The 18,146-nt window shown below is 41.9% G+C and overlaps 1 protein-coding gene across 1 annotated transcript in view; it reads left to right on the plus strand.

The window, feature by feature from the left end:
• Positions 1-1,347, plus strand: part of Nup37 (nucleoporin 37) — a 30,804-nt gene extending 29,457 nt beyond the window's left edge. The window contains exons 8-9 of the mRNA XM_051139640.1: positions 13-106; positions 1,075-1,347. Coding sequence (XP_050995597.1) covers positions 13-106; positions 1,075-1,188 — 208 coding nt within the window. The 3' untranslated portion in view covers positions 1,189-1,347. The remainder of the gene's footprint in view (positions 1-12; positions 107-1,074) is intronic.
• Positions 1,348-18,146: the final 16,799 nt, after the last annotated feature.

Genomic DNA, 18,146 nt, shown 5'->3' on the forward strand with positions numbered 1-18,146 from the left:
CTTTCTTCTCAGGTGGTCTGCCATTAGTGAAAACTTGTTTGCAACCACTGGATATCCTGGCAAAATGGCAACTCAGTTTCAGATTCACCATTTAGGGCACTCTCAGGTAATGGGAAAATGTTTAGTGGTGTTTGTGGGTAGTTAGTTTTGTTTTTTTGTTATTGTTGTTTTTTTTTTTTTTTAATGGGCTTTTTTACTTTTCTATCCAGAGACCCAAATTTGCAGTTCCTAACTAAAAATACTTACGTTTGCTATCTGCTTAAACTGAAAGGCTTTTTTTTCTTTTAATGTTTTGATCATCAATAACAATAGATTACTTTTCCTCAAATTTAATGTAAAAATTGTATTTTATCCATCCCATCTGCTTTTTATCTTTCATTTGAGTATATTAATTTTGTTTGCTTGATGTGTGTAGACTGCAGAAACTCTGGATTCTAGACTGTTCCCATTATTCACAGCTGGATTCGGTTTTCATTCAAGTCAGATGCAAATAGATACCACGTATTTCAGAAATATTAGGCTTCTCCTTCAAATGTAGTTTTTAATACATTTCTTTTTATTTTGTGTCTATGAATGTTTTGCCTGCATATATGCACGTGCACCACGTGCATGTCTGGTGTCATGGAGGTCATAAGAGGCTATTGGATCTCCTAGAACTGCAGTGAGAGATGCTTGTGGGCAGCCATGTGGGGCTGGGTATCGAACCCTGGGTCCTCGGCAGCGCTGAGCCTCTGAGCCATCCCTCTAGTCCCATTTCTTACTTATAAAGTAGATTAGGGGTTGGCAGGGTCCACTGCTTTGTCGTGGTTCTCGGCACACACATCACACATAGGCTCCTCCGCTATCCGTCTGAACTCATGCCCACCTTTGCTGCCTTCTTCAGATAGCTTCTCCTGGTGCTGTCTCTGCCTCCCAGGGAGATAAGAGCTTAAGAAGCAACAGCCTCACTATAAATAATGACACTTATTTTATCAACACTTACCAGGCACTTAAATGCAATGCATTCCTTTTTTAAAGTAGCATTTTTAAGTTGAGAACTCACTGTGCTTCTTCAATTCTTGGCATGTTTTTCAGCCCATCCTCATTGGTTCCATAGCTGTCGGATCTGGTCTGTCCTGGCACAGAACGCTCCCACTATGTGCAGTTGGAGGAGACCACAAGCTCTTGTTTTGGGTGACAGAAGTATGATTTTCCTCTATTTTTGCTCCTACACTTTGTATTTTTAGTATATATTTTGGAGAAATCCTTATTTTTATATCAAATATACTGTAAAACTAGAAATGCTTCAGTTGTCTTTTCTGATAAATAAAATGATAAAGACTCCTTGGAAAATATTTTCCTGTTGTACTTTGTTGCATACCAAATATGTGTGTACATGTGCCTAAATATTTTAAATATCCTGTAAGAAGTGAATAATCAACTTAACAGCTGTATATCCTAGCCTCTACACTTTGAGTGTATGTCTGCTTTCACTAACTGTCAGAGATAAGAACACTGAGAACCCAGAAGTTAATCAGCTGGACCACTATATCTGAAAATTGCCCTCTTAAACTTACAAAGTGATGTAAAAACAAAGTTGTATTTAGGGATCGAGTTTGGGATGTGAGTATGCTGAAGTTGGGATCTAGGATGGATGGCTTAGAGTAAATTAATCCAGAATGTGCATTTGTATAACTTTATCTGTTTATTAAAGGTAACTATCTTGGGAAAAGATAACTTATAGATGTTTAAATGCAGTTTTGCCAAAAAGAGACAGGAGGTATTGACCTAAAAGGGAAGAAAATGCTCTTTCCAGTGGTAAATTATATATTACTACATAATAAAACGTCTTCAAGAAATGAGAGAAACTCCTTCACCTCTCAGCTGAAAGAGCAGAGTTCACTGATGCCCTCAGTTACACACAGGGCACAGGACCCTGCCCAGCTTCTTCTCACCTGTTATACTTGTTGTGCACTCTTTCCTTAGGAAGCCTGTTCTTGGAAATGTGTTTCCATTAGGCTAAAACAGAAGCCATAATCTAAGAGGGTTGCCATTAGCTCCAGGCCAGCCTATGCTATAGAAGCAGACCTTCTATCTACAAGTGAGTGAGTGAGTGAGTGAGTGAGTGAGTGAGTGGATAGATGGATGGATGGATGAATAATAGAGAAAGACAGGCTAAAACTTGGCGAGATGCCCGTGATAAGTTGTTAGTCATCACTCAGGTTCTCAGTAAATAACCTGGGTTCTGATATTATGCATTTCCTGAGTTTAGTTTTTCTGTGTTTATTTATAACTATGTCTAAGAGGGTTTTCTTTCTGTTGACATTTCCCTCAGGATGGCTTCACTCACAAACATCATGGAAAGAAAAAAGTTGTGCTTATATGTTAGAACTTACGTTGTTTGACACTGTTGAACAAGGTCAGGATCTCACAAATCCGCAGGATGTCGGAACTAATCCTGTTCTTTCAAGATGATGGAGTCATAAATCTCCTTCTCTTTTCATGATCTGGCTGTTGGGAAACTTCAGTGTCGCTCTCATGCCAAAACAAGGAATCACACATTCATGTTTGCTTCTTACTTCGATAATTTGTGACTAGATACTGACACTGACTAGATATGTTCCCATAGCTGTTTTAAATCTCATGTCAGTAGAGGGAAATTTTTAAATCTTTTTTTTCCCACATACATGACTTGGTGATGGTTGTTGTGGCTTTTAATTTGTCCAGAATCAGGCATTATTCCAAAAATCTTGAGGGAGTTATATGGCACTTTTATGCCCCAAGCCACTTTTAATAATTCTAAGAAAAGGACTGTCCCAGACTATTTCCATCATTTTCTATAATTAACTCAATTTGGCCCAGCCATTGGTACCTTTGCTAAGCAGAACTATGCTTGCAGGGTGGAAATGACTGTTTTGGTTGCTGCATCCTCAGTTCCCCTTATAGGAGCTCAGTTGAGTCCTTAGAAACAACCTTCTGCTCCAGTGTGTCTTCAGCACTGCCTGTGTGCTCAGTAACAGGTCAAGAGCAAGCAGTTTCTTTAACAGTACACCATGCTGATTGAAAAACATCCACATCTCTAAGCATAATTGCACATTTAAAGATCGGTAGCCCTAAGACACGGGCTTTGTTTTGTTCTTATTTTACTGTGGTAAAAATAAAATCTTTTTTACTTACTCCTTCCCTTTTCTTTTCTCCCTCCAAACCCTCACATGTACCCACGCCACACCCCTGCTCTCTCCAAAATCTATGGCCTCCTTTTTCATTCCTAAATACCTCAATACAACCTGCTCAGTCTGTATAATGTTACTTGTATGCATATGTTTTCAGGGCTAATCAGTTGGCATTCCACCCTGGAGAAGACGATTTCTCCTACTCCAGGCACTCATTGGTTTATGTAGGGTTGAGGCCTTGTGGGCTTTCTCTGTCTGCTTTGACATGACTACTTTTGTCCTTGTATAGCTCATGTTTAGGCAGTCACGTTAGTGAGGCATGGGCGTGGTCTCTGACGTCACACGGAGACACAATCTCACAGCAAACTCCCTGGGGATCCTCTGACTCTTACAGTCTTTCCACCTGCTCCTCTGTAATGTTCCCCCTGAACCTCAGGTATGGGAGTTGTGTTATAAGTGTATCCGTTGGAATTAGACTCCCCAACTATGCATTTTGATTGGTTTCCATCTGTTGCTGAGAGAAGTTTTGTTGATGAGGGTGAGAACTACACCTACCTGTGAGTAGAAGGACAAATACTTAGAATGTAGTTAGGGATTACACTGGTTCAGTAGTGTTGTATTCGTGAGTCCTCCAAGGTCTGTGTCTTTATTAGCCCTGCATAGTTGGCTAGGTCTCCAGTACCAGTCCTGACTTCCCTCTTGTTGAGCAGATCTTAAGTCCATTAGAGAGCTGTTGGTGACCACCAAGGTATGTGTGCCACTACTGCACCATTATGGTTACCATGCCACTGTGGTCATGATGCTTCACGGCATCATAGATGGCTAAGACTGTCAATTGCTTCCCTCCTGTGGAAGTTTGTATGCCACCTCCTGGTACCATAGACGCTAGTCCTCTCAGGTCTTCTGGGTCCTGTGTTCAAAGTGCATGTTGTTTTCAGCAGGGGGGACTTACCTCCCACCTCAGGGAGGCGATAACTCAAAGGAGAGCTTCTCATGCCTTAGATAAAGACCCAAACCATTTTTAATTAACAGGACTTTATAATGAACATTTATTCCCTAAGCACAGTAATACAATAAAGCCATTAAGCTACTACTTTGAAGATCTCATTTTTAAAAGGAAGAATTCATGTTTTATGACCTATTTGCTGCCATGTTTAACATGAGCAGCTTCTGTTGCACACATGTCGGTCTTTATGGGAAACCAAAGCATTAATCTACTTTCTGACTTTTTCAAGCTGGCTGTAACTAGCCTGGTAAAACAACTGCCACCCTGAGTAGGAACAGGTAACATTTTGTCTGGAAATTTCTTTGCATCAGTTTACTTCCATGTGTGCCTTTGTCTTGTCATTCTTTGCATTCTGGGATAATTTTTGACTGAAGACTTTGGAACATATAACACTTATAAACTCCATGTCACAATGAATAGTAAGCAAAACGAAGGCCACCAGGTTTCTTGACCTTTGCAAACAATTTCCATAACTCAATAGATTTATTGTTTATGAGATAAGACTTTCTACCATCTGCATTTAGGATGCTTTGTTGAGCCTCCTCTATTTTTGTGTAATAAAAGACAAAAGCCACTGGCTTCTTTGTTTACGATAGTGTTTAACTACAAAACTTTGATCTTTCTTATAAACACAGCTGTCATCCCATCATTGAGCAAAATCCAGACAAGATTAGACTCGTGCCAAAATTAAGCTTAATCTTTGCATCCATCGCAAATAAAAGCTTTCTAATACTGTTTTAGGAAATCTCTACTCTTGAGACAGTGTACAAAGGGAACGAGGTCCCAGACAACCTCTAAAGTTAGCCAGAGTCAACTAATAATGAATTGTACCACAGTGATAAGGAAGTGGAAAGTAACCAAATTCGTCCGTTTGGGTTCATTTCTGCTTAGACTGTAATCTTGAGAAATTACTTTTCTTAGTTCACATCAAGTTTAAGTCAGACTGAAATAGGTTTCCTTTAAATGAACTTCATGTTAATATTTATTTGGTCTTTCTCTCACTAGTCATCGTGAAAATGAAGTGTTCGCTCATTAAAATGGAACAGATGTATGTATTTTATGACAGTTATTGTATTGTAGCTCATTTGATGTCCAGCATACAAAGGAAATAATATTTTTCAATAATATTTAGACTCAGGAGTTTTATATACTTTGCCGACTTTTTTGTGGCCTATTCTTCTTGCACTTGACCACTAGTGCCTCAAACTGCAGTATGTGTTCAATCATGCATTCTCTCCAGATGTTCCCGGAGAACATCTGTGGAAGCATCCCTCATCTGAACTATGTGGAGTTCTATTTATCTAATAAGAGTTTCCTGATTTTCAGCTTCCAAGGTCTTATCACCTCCTGGATTTGCCTGACAAATACAGCACACTCATGTCTTAGGAGCAGTTCTGAAATTGTCAAGTGTTACTGGCCTTTCTGCATCACATCACCTGGACACTGCAATCTCTAAAATGTGTTCTCTGCATATATAGTCTTAACAAGACTTTGGGTCATTGCTCCTTAAACCTGTTGAAGGAAAATACCTAGAAAAGAAATAATTTCATGTTATCACTATTAAAATCTTAAAAGTGGCAGTTTCTTGGGATCCTGGAATAGACACCACAAAATCAGACTGGCTTACATGTTTCTAGTAGACATTGATTCAGTGTGTCCTGACATCTGCCACCTCCTACCCCCAAATTTTCATAATAGAAAGGGGAAATAAGGCTGCCAGTAAAGCCTTTGGTCTTCAGACATGGTGGCTTTTGGAGCCCTTATTCAGAAATCTGGAGAAAGTTAAGTTCCTAATGTTAATACATCCAGGTGGGTCTTTTTTCTTTCTTAGTGGCTTTTATGTGGTTCTGGGTTTGCCTCTTGTGTTGAGATGAAAGCCAGGATACTTTAACCCTTCCTTCCACAGTTACAGAGGAGACAACGCTTCCTAAAGCAGGATAGGTAAGGAAAACTAGTGGAATCTAGCTTAGAAAACAAAGGGGGGAATATTATGTTTGGCTGTAATGATAGGTTATTGTTGTGGATTTCCAGAGATCGTTTACTTGTTTCTTTTTAATATACCTAATTCTTCAGCAATGTGTATACTTTGCTCCAGTGACTATTAGACAGTGTATGTGTGTGTGAGTGTGTGTATGTGTTTGCTTCTGGACTTCAGGAAATAGCTCAGTTGTAGAACATTGCCTAGCACATGGAAGACCCTAGGTTTGGTCCCCAACACTGGAAAAGAAAAAAAAAAAAGCAGAAATCAAAACAGGAGAGAAGAGTGATTCTAATGCTGGCCAACATAATGAGCCACTTTTCTAAACTGTTGTACTCATAACTTCTGGCCTAGTCATTTTGGGGTTTTTTGGTCAGTTCTAGCAAAACTCCAACATGGTTTTCAAGTCCAGAAACAAAGCCTCAAGAGGAAATGTTGATGCTGGGGTCCATCTGAGTGACTGTGTGAAGCTGTGATTCAAAGTAACCTGACTGCTTTCAGAAGCCCAGGTGCTGAGTCACTTACTGAAAAGCCGGGAGAGGCTAATTAAAAGCAGCTGACAGTGGCCACGTTCGCTGCATTTTTTAATAGACTTCATTTTTTAAAAAGAAGATAACATATTATTAAAGGTGTGCAGAACCAAGCAAGCCTAAGACAGTGATCAAGACCTACCTTGTTTCTACTCCAAACCAGTGGGTGGGTCTGACGCTGAGTTCAGGACCTCTAGTTGTTACGTAAACTGGTTAATCCTTAACTGTTTGTCCTGCCTTTCCTTCAGGAGAAAAGCCTCAATTAAGGGTCAGGAGCTGCCTTGTCTCCTGAAGGAGATCCCAGCATTTTCCTTGTATCTGCATGACATGGAGTCTTGCAGCCTTTTCCTGGTTAGGACAAGTGTGAAAGACCTACTACCTCTCCCCAGAGTAGGAGTTAAGTGTCACAGTGTGTATGACAGCTGTAGTACACTGTCTCTATTGTAATGACCCTTTTGATTTTGATATTGATTGCTCCTTTAAGTAAGCTATGCTATTGGAGGCCGGGGAAGTTTTGACTCCCTGACTGACAACTGTTAGATCCTTCCCTGGTGCTTTGGCTGCCTTGAGCAAGACGGTCAGCTAAGCAGCTAGCTGGATTGCCCTCCCGCCAGCAATGGCCACTTTGAGAGTTACTAGCCAGTAGCCACAGTTGCTTGCTATTAAGTCATAACTACACTCTGAAAGGCCCAGCAGAAGGCCTCTGAGTGGTGCAAGCCCAGCCTGTCATTTCTGGGATTAATGCATGCACGCCCCTTCTAACTGTGGAAGCTTGCTGTCCGGCTCACTCTCTGAGCTGGCCTGAAGACTACCTCTTGTACTGTGCCACGATGTGCAGCATGAGGCCCTTCGAAGTCTTCTCTAGACGAGTCTTTTCCTGCCTGCTTTTGATTTTTCACCCTTAGCAGAGTGAAGAAAGGACAGCAGCAGTGACAGTGATAACACAGAGCAGCTGGGGAGGTCTCCGGGAACAGCCAGGGCAGACATAGTGCAGGATGAGTGAAGTGGAAGCAGAGCAAATGAAGGGTGAGGAGTAAAGATTAGGCACTGCAGGCTTTGGTTACTGGAAGAGTCCTGAACATTTTCAAGCTTAAGGACCAAGAATCCTAACACCCCGGGCTCAAGCGCTGTAACACTTGTCCATGTGTATGCACATTCCCAGCCTGTATGAAAAGAGCACTGGAAGATGTCCCCTACTTCTGCTCGCTGCTCAGTGAAGCCAAAGATGACAACTGCCAGGGCTGCTGGTCGTTAAGCCCCGAAGCTATAAGCCTTCAGCCTGGTAGCCTAGAGCCCAAAGGAGCTGTAAGCCACTGGGTCCACGAGTCCAGCCTGTAGGTTTTGGGCGCTCACCTGGCTTTGCCAGTACCAGAATGACTTCCCACCTACCTAAAATTCTTATGCAGGAGAGCAAAAGGACCCTGGCCGGCTGACCAATAACACTTTCAGTGCTGTTAACTTCTTCGTATCATCAGTCAGTCATCTCCTAAAATAAAAAGTCCCATGAGTAGAAATGAAATAGACTTTATTCCTCCAAAGCCCTCAATTTAAGTAACTAATTAATATGAATGAATGGATGAGTAAAAGAAAAGCTTGCAGAATAACACTGTGCCGTCTATTGCTTTACTGTGCACTTTCTGATTAAGTGTCTTTAGGTCCCTTCGCTTGAGTTGATTGGCTTTCTAGAGAAGAGCCTAAGTCTCCCACCAGCATGATATAAATTTATAGGCCGGCGTTCTGAGTGGCCTTGGGAAAGCCAGATCACTTAGCAGGAGTGGTCTAAAACAGACACAGTGGAGTAAGTACACTGGAATTCCTTGCCTTAACCGAGTCTCAACAGAGGGTTACATCACTGTTAAGGAGCGGGGCCTAGTGGAGAGGATAAGCCTAAGAGATATTTCATTCTTCCTATGATTATGGACCAGTCCTCATCCTTAAACAAGGAATAGAGTAAAAACGGGGGCCTATTTCTCATCCTTTCTCCTACCTAGGAACTTACCGGAGATAAAAGTAAATTGCAGCCATCTTCTAGCAATCACCTACAAAAACAAAAGTAACCGCTTACAGTTCTTAAGATTGTTATATTGAGTGAATAAGCGTGAGTGACAGATAGATATATATATATATTCTCTACTTTTAAAGTAGTGTCTATTGTAATCTGCTCAATTTACTGCCAAAATTCACTATAGGGAATGAAATCTGGCAATATGTTTTATTTTTTTGCCAGTGGGAGAAAGTCTGCCCGAAACCAAATATTTCAGAAGATTTCCTGGTAGTTTGCCAAAACTTCTAGCTATGGGTTGTTTTTTTACTAGTCCTAGAAATTCCATTATCAAAATGAGAATGGCACTGCTTTCAGGGACTATGGATAATTGATGAGCAATACTCATCGAGGGTCCAAGAAGGCAGACAGAAATGGCTGTTCTTTCTGCTGGCTAGACATCACATCTTCTTCCAGCATTATTTACTTATATTGATTGAGATATATTAAACAACCTTTGCAGTCCTTTGGCCAACTAAGAAGTTCATAAATTGGCAATCCTATTTTATATGTATACAACACTTTACTTATAGGTAGGCAATTGGTAGTGATGATTTTTTCTTTTTTTCTTCTTTTTTTTGGGGGGCGTCTCATCCCTTCATACACTCTTGAATTTTCCCTCCTTTGACAGGGAGCCTATCATCTTGGCTCTGGAGAGACAGAATAGGCTGACAAAGATGTGACTAAAGCTGATTGAGAAACCAGAGTTGGGAGTTATACCTAAGTCAAAAGTTCATGGAAAATAAAGATGTGAAAGCACAAAGGTCATCAGGTCTAAATGTCATTCAACAGATACTTATTGAGGGTGTGCTGTGAAGTAGACATTGGGCTGGAATCTAAGTAGAGATAAAGGCAGACTGGGCCCTAATTGGTGCCCAAGGGGATCTAAGCAAACGGGCAAGCATAGTATTTACTAATACAGGATTAAGCAAGGCTGGCCGGCAGCATATAGTCAGAAGAATGACATCCTTGGGCAGATCAGAGAAAGCTACGGATGGAGGAGTAAGACTTCTGTTAAAGGTCGGGAGGTGGAAAGTTGTAAGAAAGCCTTTCAAAGCCATGACAACAGGAAACAACCAAGGAAAGCAAAAATCAATGGTTTGTTGTTGTTGTTGTTGTTTTGTTTTTTGGTTTGGTTTGGTTTGGTTTGGTTTTGGTTTTTCAAGACAAGGTTTCTCTGTGTAGCCTTGGCTGTCCTGGACTCACTTTGTAGACCAGGCTGGCCTCACAAAAATCAATGTTTTCCATGGGAGTACTGCGAAGCAATAACAACATGACCTTGATGAAACAAGCTCTGCAGAGACTGGTCTAGAGAAGTGCAGGCAAATACAAAGCTGTGGAAGGAAAATGGCAGGCGGAGAAAGAGAAGAGCATTCTCCTGCAAGAAGACTTGAGAGGAAGAAATCAGGTGAGACCTTAGTAGCAACATAAGCTGGGGGACAGAGTTGGGTCTGGAAGGTGACCAGTCCCAATACTAAATCCCCTGCAAGGTTACTAACAGGAACAGCATGTCGTTTTTGGCAAATGCTCACTATATCCTGCATAAAGACAATCGTACTGAAGCATGTGGTATGCAAACTGTTGAAAAATCAAGATGTGATGTGAGAATGCGCAGAAGTTAACCAGACAGTGGTTAGGAGCAAAGGCGAGGGTTCCAGCCAAGGGAGGCCTCGTGTTTAAAGAGCCACAGTAAGCGATTCCAGGAATGGAAAGAAACCGGACTTACACAGAACAGTGAAGAGTGAGACGAAAGAGGTGAGCAAACAGCTGAGTGCTGGGCAGAACTTGAGATGTGGCAGGAAGGGTACAGTTGTCAACAGGCTTAAGAAAGAGCTGCTGGGGAGCAAAAGAACACAGGAAGTGGACAATCAGATTTACCAGAGGCTGGAGGAGTACAGCCGCTGTAACTGCTACATAGCACACAGCCTCACAGCCCACTGCCGCCATGGAACTCTTCCAAGCTTGCCTGCCTATATGCTGTGTCCAATAGAATGTCTGCCCTAAAATAAGATTCCCAACACGTGACTCCCCTACTTAAAGCTCCTCAGTAGCTCCTCCGATAATGTTTTTGTTCCTTCCGTGGTTTCTCATCTCACTCAGAGAAAAACCTGAAGTCCTTGCCACACTGTGCCCTTACAAAGTGCCTCACATTTCTAAGCACCTCCGATAGCCGAGTTTCCACCCTGCCTCAGCGTCACTGGCGTCCACTGTAATGCCTAGAGGAGATACCACCTAGAGGCGGTAAGGACAAACCAGCAAGCAAAACGCGGAAGTGGCAGACTGATGGAGAAGGATGGGGGAGGGGGGGGTTGAGGAAGAGGAGGGAGAGGAATCTACCTCCATGAAAAAATAGAGGCGGTTCCAAGCAGGAAAAAGGGATCAACTTTATCAAATGTCATTTGCAGGTCAAGTTGGATAACAAGACTCCTTTGGTGACATCATGAAAGTCACAGTTGGCCTTGAGATCAGCAGTGAAGCTTATTTAAAAAAAAAAAAGAAGTTCAGCAATGAGCAGGAGAAAAAAAAAATTTAAGAAAGAGGAACTGGGCAATCTTTTGAAGAACTTGCCTAAAAAGAAGGGGAGAGGCTGTTTTATAGAAAAAGGTGAAATCATAGCCCATTTGCATTTTTGCAATGAGCCAATGACAGTACCATGCTAATGATGCTGGAGAGGAGGAAACAACCACTAGGGTGATGTCCTCGGATGTCCTGTGTCTAGGACACAGGGGGACGACTTGTCTTCTAGGAATAAGGACAGTAACTGAGGGGAAGGCAAGGTTTAAAGACTTGGCTATCGATCAGGGATGGATGTAACAGGGGGCCCACTGCGAGCCTAACTCAGGACAGCCAACGCTAGGTATGTACTACAGGTGACAGTCATAGAAAGGCATTAAAATGTTGCCAAGCAAGTATGGCAAAAAGGGGGGGGGGGGACAGTCCTGCAGAGTTGTTCTAATGAAACGCAGGGTACACACTGTGTAAGGAAGGACATGAGGGAAGGGAGTGGTGATGAAAACGAAGCCTTTGAGGAAATCTGTGAGACTGAGTCTCCTAGAAATGACGGTGAAGCTTCACCCATGATGCCTCAACAATATGGTGCCTAAGCAAGGCCCACACAGCTATACCACCACAAGGCATGTTAACATGGAAGAGGGAACCTCCCAGGGCCCCGCCCCTAAACAGAGAACTATAGGCAGCTAAAGTAGGTGAAGAGTGGGAGAAACAGTATTCTCCAGTGATGAGCCCTTAATTGATTATCCAAGCCAGGCATGATGGTACACGCCTTTCATCCCAGCACTCAAGAGGCAGAAGCAGGCAGATTGCTGTGAGTTTGAGGCCAGCCTGGTCTACAAAGCAACTCCAAGACATCCAAGGCTATGCACAGAAACCTTGTCTCGAAGAACCAAAAAGAAAAAGAAAAAGAAAACAAAAATTCATTATCCAGTACTAACTGGCCAGCCCTGAAATCATGCACATACATACAAGTAACACTAAATGGGCTGACCAAATTATATTTATATATTTGTGCATAGATGATAGATAGGTAGGGTAGACAGATAAATAGAAAAAGGAGTCCATGAGTTCAAGAGGGAGAATGGGAGGGGTTGGAGGGAGGTAACAGAAGGGGAGAAATGATGTAATTATTTCTTCCATTTCAAAAACGCAAAAATACCAAAAACAAGAACAGCAGTAAGTAGGGCTTCTTGTAATTCAAAAAACTATCAAAGTTGGGGTAACAGGAGAGCAAGCTGGGAAGAATGACTACATGGACAGATGAAAATGTTTCAGTAGAAATATGGAGAGGCTGAAGATCTTGACAATAACAAGCCACAGGGATTAAAGATGAAACGTTAGTACCTTCTACGTCTGAAAGGCAAAGAGCAAGCTTTCAGGGGGACAGTCGAGAGGCCTGAGAAGACAGCGTCAGTATTATCTGTAGAAACCCAAACACAGGAATACCGTAGCTCACAGAGCGTGAACTCAGAAGTACGGAGGCCCGTTTACAGAGAAGGGAAAGACCGTGGCTGAGAAGCAACGAGGAGCAAAAGGAAATGGCTGACTCCTCCCCTGATAGTACATGGTGGGTGAGGATGAGGAAAGAACCACAGGCTACACAGCAGTATCCCAGGAGAGGCTAGTGGGGATTCTGCCCATAACTGGTTTCCTTGGGTCAGAGTGTCCATGGAAGTTGGAAAAGATAAGGTCATCAGTGTAGAATGCCATTTTCTGTCCAGGCTGTGGAGATGATATCTCTTATTTTATTCCACCTATTATGTCGTCAAAGCAAAGCAGAGGGTCCTCTAGAAAGACAGACCTATTTCCATCAATCTACTGGGAGCTGCTCTTCAGGGTGCACGTTAGCCTAGATGTTATCAAACTGTCAAATCTCTCATTTATTTGTTTTCCAGTCTAGACTTTGAGGAACTCCACAATCTCCATAATCTGTTTATATTCATGAGAACCTAAACTTTATCTCTTCTTTTGTTCGCTTCCGTATGCCTGTGTATAATATGTTCAGTATATAACATGGGGTATGTGAGAGTAGGCAGCTCAAGGGATGGGTAGAAGGCTGACTGTTCAATGCCAAGGACCATGGCTGCATCATAAGAAGCTCTTAAATGGCATCTTTAATGTATCAATGAGTTTTCACCGAAAAGCAGCCTGACTGGTACTAACTGAGGACTCAGAAGAAGAGAATAGCCTTTGTTCCAAGGAATTTACAGCCTAATGGAAAAATTCCAGGTCGTATGGACTTTATCAAGGGGAGAAAACAAAACATAAGTACAGTTGCCTAGAACTGTCACAGTGTTTATGTAATTTATACTCGTGGCACAAATACAGTTTAGGCATACCTCATTTTATTGTGGTTGATTTTACTGGGCTTTCCAGATAATTGCTTCCCCCCCCACACACACACACACAAACTGAAGCTCGGCGGCAAGTCTATTTATTGGTCCCCTTTTCAACAGTGCGTGATGACTTCAGGCATCTATGCCACGTCTTCGTAATTCTCACAGCATTTTCAGCTTTCTCATTATGTCTGCTACAATAATCTGGGATCCGTAACCACTGATGTCACTGCTCTAATTGTTTTTGAGTGCCACAGTCTGTGCCCATATAAGACGGCAGGCTTAACCCATAAGCATCCTCTATGTCCCACCTACTCCATCTACCTGTGTCTCCTTCTAGGCCCTGAAACACAGTAATGAAAGTAAACCAGTAAATTCGCACACATGACCTCTTAAGTTTCCACTTGAAAGAAGAATCTCTGCTCTATCTCACTTCAAAGCAAATGCTAGAAAGGTTAAAGTCTGTGAGGGAGGCATGCAGAAAGTGCAGGCAAGCCAAGAGCTAAGCCCTTTCCACGAAACAGCCAAGTTGTAAAGACTTTTAAAAGATATATGGATTTTTATAAACTGTATTGTGAAAATTTGCAAATAAAAAAATACACACTGGAAAAGAATTGTTTGAAGGGAGTTAATAAGGATGATAACAAAACCACCTAAAGTCACCTTATTGTTAATATGGAGAGAGTTACTGGTCTGCATAGAAGGTCAAACCAACCACAATGTTCCCCTTAGCCAAAGCCTAATCCAAAACAAGCTCTTAATCATCTTCAGTTCTACGAAAATTGGGAAAGGTGAAGGTCCCACCGAAGGCAGGTTTGATGCTAGCAGAGGTTGCTTCGTTCGGGTTCGAGAATGAAGCTGTCCTCAATCATAACATATAAGTGCACAGACTTATGGGTGCTGATGCTGATGCTGCAGCAACGTACCCTGAGGTCTAGAAAAGATAAATGATGATGGTGGCTACATTTACCCACCAGGCTTCCAACACAGATGGAGCAGCCTTCTGCTGGGAGATGCCATCTCAGACTTTTATAGCCAAAGGGATGTCAGTGCTATTGTCAAAACCTCAAAGGCCAGACTGATTCTCTTGGTGGGGTTTAATGAAGCTGGGGGTTTGTACGTTAAAGCCAATGCTAATTTGCCCTAGGCCCCTTGGGATTTACACTAAGCCTATTCTGTTTGTTCAGAATAAATAAAACAAAGCCTAGATGACATCATAACTGTTTATAACATGGTTTGCAGACAATTTTAAGACACTATTGAGACATACTAACCAGGGGTTTAAAAAAAAAAAAGATTCAAAGTATCACTGCTAGTCTGCATGACCTCTTGTCACTCAAGAGCTCCAATTGAGATGGGCAGTGACCTTGATGTTTTTTGTTTTATCAATACAAAATCCATTCTGGCCCAGCACAGTGATGCACACCTGTAATCCCAGCACTCAGGGAGGCAGAGGCAGGCAGATCTCTGTGAGTTTGAGGACAGCCTGGTCTACAGAGTGAGTCCAGGACAGGCAGGGCTACACAGAAAAAGCCTGTCTTGGGGGAAAATAATCCATTCTGCAGCCCATGGGTAAAGTTGCAATTTTTACATTCAGGTCTCATTTTGAATAAATACATGTCATTACATATAGTGGCATACACCTGTAATCTCAGAACTCAAGAGGAAGACCGCAAATCCAAAGCCATCTTGGGCTATTTGGTGAGTTTGGGGTCATGGTAAAATATACAAGGCCCTGACTCAGAAAATGAAGTGGAGAGAAGAAATGAAGAAATAGAGGAAGAGAGACAGAAAGAGAGGGGAGGGAGAGAACTAGGGAACTGGGGAAGGAATAAAGAAATGGGGAAGAATGCCACACGCACACATGGTGATGCACCCCTGTAATCCCAGCACTCAGAAGGCAGAGGCAGGTGGATCTCTGTGAGTTCGAGGCCAGCCTGGTCTACAAAGAGAGACCCTGTCTCGAAAAACCAATGAGAAGAAGAAAGAAGGAAGGAAGAAAGGAAGGAAAAGAAGAAAGAAAGATAGAAAGAAAGAAAAACGGAAAGAAAAGAAGGAAGGAATAGAAAACCAAATTAGTAAGGCTACACCTTAAACATCAGTTCCTGCGGATCTTGGCAAAATAACCCAAAAGTCTCCGAGGAAGAATTCCTACATTCTAAATGCCAAGAACATTTGTGATCCGTGGGCAGAGGGTCACAATGTCAGTGTCAAGAAAAGTTGAGCTGGCCATGGTGGCACATACCTGTAATGCCAGTTCTTAGGAGATCAAGGGTTCGAAATCATCTTTCTTTACATTTGCTTGACGTTAACCTGGGCTACAGGAGAGCCAGCCTCCGAAGAAGGGAGGGAGGGAGAGTTTGCATGAAGTAGGTTCCACAGCGCAGATGGCTTGAGGTGATTCACGAGTCAGTGAAGGAGGTAACCGTAGATGCCTTAGAAACAGCAAGAGGACTGGAGTTAGAATTGCAGCATGCGTGTCTCTGAGGTCTTTGAAGCCCTTATCTAACTGTTTCACCTCATCTTTCTATGTAATCATATCTATCTGTTGCACCTAAGATGTATATTCTTATGCTAAAAATAGACTAGTAATTGATATGGCCATGTTTTGATCAACTAGCAATTAACTTGTATAACTTATTTATCCTAAACAGCCTGCAATAGCACTTTCAAAGCATTAGAAGTAAACCTTCTATTATAATCGAATGCCCCATGGGTATAATACCACATATTAGAGTACAAATATATATATATATATATATATATATATATATATATAATGTGTGTGAAGAATTTTAATTCTATACCACTTTATCTAAAATTAAACTTATTTTGTATCGATACACAAAATTCTATGCCAGCAAATTAAAAATAACATTGCTCCAACGTTATAGAGAGTTTTGGGTGACTGCTCAGGTAGCAAACTGTCTCTTGTCATCTTCTCATTTTGAAAGCTTCTCACCTGCACCCTCTGTATACTCAGGCAATCAATTTTATCCCTTCTCAAGTCTCTGATGGGATCGAAGATCAGATAGTTTAATTTTACAATTAAACTTAGTTGTTTTTAGAGCTTAAGATGTTTTTAGGTCTAGATAGAGGTTTAAAATTGATAATGATGAGAAATGATAGATATTGATTTACATTCAGAATTTTAGAGGCACCAAGATAGGAAATATGTGTATGTGTGTGTGTGTGTGTGTGTGTGTATACACACATAATTTTACTGTAACTACCCTATTACAAAGCAACAGTGCTCCTACTAAATACTGCAGGCTAACAAAAACCCTAGTACTAGGAATGGATTGCCTCCTTTAGAGCTATTGGCCAGTGAGGTCCCATAGACCTAGACAGTAAGCCCCCTCTTGCTGAAGACAACACAATTCAGAAAAACTCCAGGGCGCAGTGTTAAAATGCAGAAGAGGTCCTGATTTGGTGTGTCAGAGACTAATCCCCCAACCAGGGGCTCAGAATCACATTTAGAAAAACACGACTCTTAATTCTGGCACAAGAGGCCCTTTGTCAGCATTTTTTTGTCTACTTCTGCCTTATTTCTCATAATCTCCACTGCTGGGCATATCTGCTTACACCACTCAACAGCGTTCCCTTTGCCCTAATTACCATATGCCCTCATGCCGCTGTGCCTTCGTTTGTACAGAGGCTCATACCAGATTGTCATCCTAACACTTCTTAATGTTAAGTAGCTACTAAAGTCTGCTTCCTCAAAACTGAGAAACCCCTATTATCAACAGAACCACAGCACTTTGTATCCGTGTGGGTACAAGTGTCTGTACTCGCTAATTTGCAATGGCGCAACTTCCACAGGATTTTATTTGCACATCCATCTAAATTTTGCATATCAAAATTCTGCATGTCTTCCCTATACTATTCTTTGAAGGCAGAGGCTATTCCCTCCATCTCTTCAGTACTTGTTTGGTACAGTAAAAAGGTTTACTTTTGCTTAGGTGACTTGTCCTAAGTTACATAGCTGGTAAAAATGTGCAAACTCTGAACCAAGATTTTCAAATTCCGGGCGCAAAGATCTTTTACTTGATGCAAGCAGCAATCGCTTTCATAGCTTTGTGTCTCAGGGGTATGTTAAGTCAAAAACAAACAAACAAAAAACACAAAACAACAAACAAATAGAAACCGATCTCCAGGGCACGAGGCTCAGACTCCCTCTGATCAGTTTCTAAATTCTTCACAAGGCCTAGCAGATTACCTGGCACTTGGTAGGACTACACAAAAGAGAATTGCTCTTCAGTGAATTGCAGATTTGGACGACTGCATCTCAAAATAGATGCAGCTCAGCTTCTAATTTTGGCAACCTCAACTCATTCCTACCCCGTGTGTCCTCTTGTCTCTCTCTGTCAGTGGCTCTCCGTTTGTGTGTGTGTGTCTCTCTCCTCGCTCTCCTTTTTTCAGATCTTTTTTGGAATTTACAGCTTAATCAGCAACTGTGCACACTGCTCTTCAACAGCGATTCCTGGGCCAACTTTACTAGCCACACGACGAACTACCAATCCCAGAATGCTGAGCGAGAGCAAAGGGGCGGGGCGAGCTCTCCGAAGCCGCCGATTGATTGGTGAGCA

The sequence above is a fragment of the Acomys russatus genome, chromosome 31, assembly GCF_903995435.1.
Source record: "Acomys russatus chromosome 31, mAcoRus1.1, whole genome shotgun sequence".
Lineage (NCBI taxonomy): Eukaryota > Metazoa > Chordata > Mammalia > Rodentia > Muridae > Acomys > Acomys russatus.